Genomic DNA, 6,013 nt, shown 5'->3' with positions numbered 1-6,013 from the left:
GGGCTGGCAGGGTGGGCAGGCTTGGACGGCTTTGGAGGGACGGCTGGGGGAAGACAGGGCTGGGAGGCAGCCGTTTAGGGAGGGTGATGGGTGCTGGAAAGGGCACAGTGGGGAAGGGTTGGGAAGGTGACAGAGGAGGGAGGGCGGGAGGTGGGGGTCCCCCAGGCTCTGACTTCAGCTATTTTTAATTGGTGTGAAACTGGGTCAGCGGCTGAGGGAGCCAAGATGAGGGCCGGGTGGCCCAGCTCCCTTTCTCGACCTACTTAGGTCATGGGGGAGGGGCCCACCAGCTCTCCTGGCTCAGGACCACACGACCTTGGCCCCCAATCTTCAGAGACACAGACTCCCCTCGGGGGAGGGACACACTCGGTCAACTTTTTTGTCCCTCATCTCCTTCGCTTCACCTCTTCGTCTGTCTCCCAGACTGAGCTAGAGCGAAGGGCCCTGGGTCCCGAGTCACTGTCACACGGCCGGCCGCCCTCTGTGCCTATCTTCCTGGCCTCCACCTACCTCTTCGTCTTCAAGTCTTGTCTCCTCTCTTGGCCTCGCTGTTATCAGGACCTGAACTCTGGGCCACTGACCCTCCATCTCTGCCCTCTCTCTCTCTCCTGCTCTCTGTGACAATGGCTTGGTCCCTTTTAGACTCTTTTCTCCGCATCATGGCCAGAAGACTCAGGCGCCGTGTCTCAGGCTGGCCCTAGATTCACACGTCAGACCCTCTCTCTGCCTGTGTCCAAGTCCCCCCCTCACCGTAGGCTAATTACTCTGCCTCCCTGGTCCCCCTGAAGGTCCCGGCTGCAAGTCCGTCTCTCCCCAGAACGGTCTCCCACACACAGAATCCGTCTCTGTTTCCGTGCCTTTTTCTGACCTCAGCAATAGTGGTTGGCTTTTCTCTCTCCCTTCGGTGCTGACCACCCCATGTCTCTTAGCCGAAGCAGTGACCTCCTGCCCCCACTCAAAACCTCTCGGCCTCCTCTCCCCGCCCCCATCTGCCCCTCATGCACCCCTGCTCACCTGCCCGGTTGATCTCAATTACTTCCTCCTGAGCCAATGGGCAAGGCTCTCCGGGGGCCGGCAGAGGAGGCAGCCCCATGATCCCGAGCCCCCCCGCGCCCCCCCNTCCCCCCCTCACCGTAGGCTAATTACTCTGCCTCCCTGGTCCCCCTGAAGGTCCCGGCTGCAAGTCCGTCTCTCCCCAGAACGGTCTCCCACACACAGAATCCGTCTCTGTTTCCGTGCCTTTTTCTGACCTCAGCAATAGCGGTTGGCTTTTCTCTCTCCCCTCGGTGCTGCCCTCCCCATGTCTCTTAGCCGAAGCAGTGACCTCCTGNGGCTTGCAGTAGTTGGGGGAGCCAGGCTGCGGGGGCCTGGGGATGTGTTTGTTCTTCTTCTTGGGGAGCTTCTGCTTGGCCATGGCCAGCGAATAGTACATGCCGAAGTTGTTGACGATGACCGGCACGGGCATGGCAATGGTAAGCACCCCCGCCAGGGCGCACAGCGCCCCGACCAGCATCCCCGACCACGTCTTGGGGTACATGTCTCCATAGCCCAGGGTCGTCATGGTGACCACAGCCCACCAGAAGCCGATGGGGATGTTCTTGAAGTAGGTGTGGTTGGAGCCCAGGATGTCGTCGGGGTCGGCGCCGATGCGCTCGGCGTAGTAGATCATGGTGGCGAAGATGAGCACGCCCAGCGCCAGGAAGATGATGAGCAGCAGGAATTCGTTGGTGCTGGCGCGCAGCGTGTGGCCCAGCACGCGCAGCCCCACGAAGTGTCGCGTGAGCTTGAAGATGCGGAGGATCCGGACAAAGCGGACGACCCGCAGGAAGCCCAGCACGTCTTTGGCGGCCTTGGAGCTGAGGCCCGAGAGCCCCACCTCGAGATAGAAGGGCAAGATGGCCACGCAGTCAATGATGTTGAGGCTGCTCTTGAGAAATTCCACCTTGTCTGGGCAGAAGGTGATGCGCATGAGGAACTCGAAGGTGAACCAGACCACGCACACGCCCTCCACATACGTCAGGAAAGGCTCCGTCTCCACCTCCACGTTGGTGATGTTCTCTGGTGGAGCCCCGGGGATGGGGGAGGCCTGCGTCACCGTCTTGTTGCTGATGTGGATGAAGCCTTCATGGGTCTCCAGGCAGAAGGTGGTTATGGAGATGAGGATGAAGAAGAGGGAGGCGAAGGCCACATACTGTGAGGCAGGGCGGGAGAGAGAGGGCAAAAGGTGACCCAGGCATCTGGTCAACCAGCCGCCTCCACATGACCCTCCTAGCGGCCCACCCCCCTTCCCAGCCCGGCCCCCCAACTCCAGGGCAATCCAGGAGACCCAGTCCCATGCCGCCAGCACAGCCTGCATCCTGCTCTTCCCTGTGAAGCATGAAAAAGGGGGAAGGAAAGCATCAGAGGCAGCTCTCCCCAGCGTGGGACAGCAGCTGGCCCCGGCCGTGGCGGCAGATGGGCAACTGTTTTCCCGGAAACGCCAATTTCTGGTCCTTTCCTCTGTCTCCCAGGCCACTTCCCCACACCATGTCGCATCTCAGGACTCCCCAGCAGGGTCCAAGGATTCTGCGATGGGAGGGGGTGGCGGGGAGACTAAGATCACTCGCCCTCTGTGTATCAGAGGCTTTGGAGCTCAGCTTGGAGCCAAGGGAAGAGCAAGTGGAGAAAGTGGGCAGGGAGTCAGAATCCCGATACAGTTATGAAAGTTATGAAAGCCTAGATTTGAATCCAGCTTTTCCATTGCCTAATTTGGGCAAGGAGATTAAGTTGTCCACACCTCAGGGTTTTCACAGGATTGTTGAGGGTGACATTAGATGAGTATACAAAAGTCCTGGCTCCAGAGACGGCACTTGGCCCAGAGAAAAATCTGAGCTCCCGTTAGGGTATGGAGACATCGGTTAGTGGTGGGCAAGGTCGATGCCTCAGAGAGAAGCCAGGAGTTAAGGACCTTGGTCGCAATGCCTGGGCCCCAGAGACGGGAAAGAAAGCTGGGTGTCCAGAGAGGACAGCAAAGGGATGCAACCACAGAGGGGTGTTAGGGCCATAAATGGGGAACGTGAAGTGTCAAGTCTGCAAAAGGAGAAAAGGACAGAGGCAAGGCAGGCTGGGGTTTAAGGCTCTGGAGAGAAAGGGAGGGTCAGGGGCCTGATGGGGGGAGATGGACGATGGTGGAGCTAGGGCCAGAAAGGTGAGGAGGCTTTAGCCAGAAAGCCAGGGGGTGGGGGTGGGGGGGCACATGGGTCATTTTAAGATGGGGAGGACCAGAGTCCTGCATGCATTGGTGTGGATTTTGAAGAAAACCTTGAAGAGGCAAGATCTTAAGAGAAGGAAGAGGAGGAGCAGGCCCCTGGAGGTGATGGTGGGCTTTATCAAATACGGAGAGAGAAGAGTGAGGTTAGTACCTTGGAGAGAGAAGGGGATGGGTGTTAGGGCAAAGAGGGGCCTTTAGTCAGATGCGCAGAGAAGAAGGAGGGCCTGGACAGCTTGACTTTAATCAGGAATGCAAAGAAGAGCAGGCGACCAAGGGTCAGACTGCAGAGAGGACCCTAGAGTTTGGGGTTGTCTGGAGACCAGGAGAGTCCCTCAGCGACTCTCNCCCCTTCGGGGCCGGAGCAGAACCAGGAGAGCGCAGCCGCAGTGCCGCCGCTTCACGTCGGGAGACCGCGGGCCAAGAGTTTAACTCCTTCCCTCCCAGGGCAAGGAAGGGAAGGTGGGCACCCGCCGCAGTGCGCAGCTGTAGAGTCTGGACAGCATCGGGACTCGATTTAACCCCTTGTCCCGAGGTGGTTCAAAAGCAGAAGGGGTAGGAGGGCATGGAGTCCCTGTAAGAAGGAAAGGAGAAATTACGGGGAGGGGAGCGAGGAAGAGGTAGGGCCATACCCTCCACTTTGCATTGGCCTCCGCTCCCGACTCTCTCAAGCTATCTCACTTATAGGCTGGAAAGTGCTTGGCACGCCTACACTCAAGAACCATTTGTGGAGTGAGTGACCACCCTCCCTCCCCCGTACTTGTCCCGGACCCCTAGTCTCACTTCAGCACCTTTCAATGGGGTCACGAGGGAAGGGCGCCCCAGGCCATGGGGGGAGGAAGTCACTCAGAGGCCTGAGGGGTCATTTAGGGCCAAGTTCCTACGGAACCTCTTCCTTCCCACCTCCCCCCCACCCAACCCCAAATCTCGCCAACTCAGCGCTTCCCGGGACCAAACTTTATGCGGTGCCTCTGGGTTCCCCCCCTCCCTTCGCTTCCTCCCCTGGCGCGAATGCGGCACTGCGGCTCCGCGTCCTTCCCGGCCCAGGACAAGGTACCGTGGGGGGAGGGGGCCGGACCGTTCCTCTGGGTGTTTGGGTCCCAGAGACGTTAGGAAGGGGCCCCGGAGTTGCTCCTCTTTGCCCCTCTTTCTAATCCCCCCTCCCGCATTTTGAACTGCCCCCTCTCTTCCAACACAGGGAGGAAGTTAGTAGGAGGAAGAGGTTCAAGGGAGAACCATGGGGGACGGTAGTTATTTAGCCTGGGAAGTTATAGACGTTTAAGGAAAGTTGGGGGGGGGGAGATGAAAGGAGCTTTGGGGAGAATCTGGCATTTCAAGGGAGATAAGGCTGGAGTATGGGCTCTTTGGTTGACTTTGGGGTAGGGGAGCAGAGGGTCCCAGTCCTGGGCTTTAGATGATGGGCTGGGAGTTTGGGAATGGAGGAGTGAGCAGGGGTGGGGCAGGGGCCAGTGGAAAGATACCAAGGCAGGGTGGAAAGAACTGGGAGCTATTTTGAGAAGGAGTTGTGGGGATGCTAACTTGTGGGGGAGTCCCAAAGACAGGTTCAGTAAAGTTCTGGAGCAGGAGGAAAAGTCAGTTGACTGACTTGGGAAAGGGCCAGGAGGCTCTGGATGGGGGATCCCAGAGATAAAGTGTGGGCTGTGGAAGGGAGAAGCTGGGAGAATCTGTGGATGAAGAAGAAGGCATATGGGAGCTTCTGGAGAGGAAAGACATATTATGGGGGCTCAAGGCTCTTCTGGAGACACTGAGGAGGAGTGTGAAAGGCTTGGGGGAAGTCTGGAGCTTTATAGGGAAAGTCCTTGGGATGGGAGTTGGCGTGGAGGATGCAGAAAGATATGTGAACACAGAGAGGACTGGAGGGTCCCAGAAGGGAAGACGCTCCAAGGCTCAGCGTTGCAGTAAGGGAGAAGGGGAAAGCGTCCTGCAAGTGGTTTGGACATTCACAGGGGTCCAGGAGGCTCTGGGACGGAGGCGGTGGAGTCCTCTAAGACTTTGAGAGCAGAAGTAGGGTTCAAAAATAGCCAGAGGACTCAAACTTGGAGAGAGGGGCAGGTGCAGGAAGAGGGGCCAAGGGAGAAAGAATCAGGAAGGTGTTGTAGGACTTGAGGGACTGAGGGCTGGAGCAAGGGCTTCAGAATGAGTGCAGGGGCCGGGAAAGCAGTGTTCACAGGGTCTGGGACACTGAAGGCTAAGAAGGGAGGTCTTCTGAGGGTCTGAGGATGGTGCAAGAAACTGAGAGCTGCGGAAGGGTCTTCTGGGGGTCTCAGGGGTGGCCAAAGAGGTGACAAAGGATTTACTGGGGCTCAGAAGACTTGGGGCTGGAGAAAAATCTTTTGAGGGTCTCCGAGAAGTCCAGGAAAAGAGGGGGTGAGGTTAGTCATAGAAGTCCAGGAGATTCATACTCGGGGAAGAAGTTTCTAAGAGTCTTGGGGAACCTAGGCAGGCAAGGTGGGGTTTGGAGGGATCTGGAGGATTCTGAAGGTTGTAAAAACGTCTTCTGAGGATCTGGGGATGGTCAGGAGACGGGGTGTGTTCAGAAAAGTACAGGAGACTCGGGGTTGGGGAAGAGGCTTCTAAGAGACTAGGGGGCCCAGAGACCAGGAATACCAGGAGGGGCTGGGATGGGCCAAGGGATTCTGAGGGTTAGGATGGGGCACTCCTAAAGGGCTGGGATCTTCAGGAGAAGGGGGAGGGGTGGGGGGTCCGAGAGCACGCTCACCCTGGCGGCCCGCGACGAGTAGGGGT

General features: G+C 58.1%; 1 protein-coding gene across 1 annotated transcript in view; it reads right to left on the bottom strand.

Moving 5' to 3' along the window:
- Nucleotides 1–6,013, bottom strand: part of KCNC3 (potassium voltage-gated channel subfamily C member 3) — a 13,550-nt gene that overhangs the window by 4,093 nt on the left and 3,444 nt on the right. The window contains 3 exon segments of the mRNA XM_077747137.1: nucleotides 1,015–2,201; nucleotides 2,203–2,367; nucleotides 5,814–5,884. Of these exon segments, the coding sequence (XP_077603263.1) occupies nucleotides 1,015–2,201; nucleotides 2,203–2,367; nucleotides 5,814–5,884 (1,423 nt within the window).

Source organism: Crocuta crocuta, unplaced genomic scaffold (genome assembly GCF_008692635.1).
Source record: "Crocuta crocuta isolate KB4526 unplaced genomic scaffold, BGI_CrCroc_1.0 scaffold334, whole genome shotgun sequence".
Classification (NCBI taxonomy): domain Eukaryota; kingdom Metazoa; phylum Chordata; class Mammalia; order Carnivora; family Hyaenidae; genus Crocuta; species Crocuta crocuta.
Note: the sequence above shows the minus strand (reverse complement) of the source record. Positions and strands in the feature narration are given on the sequence as shown.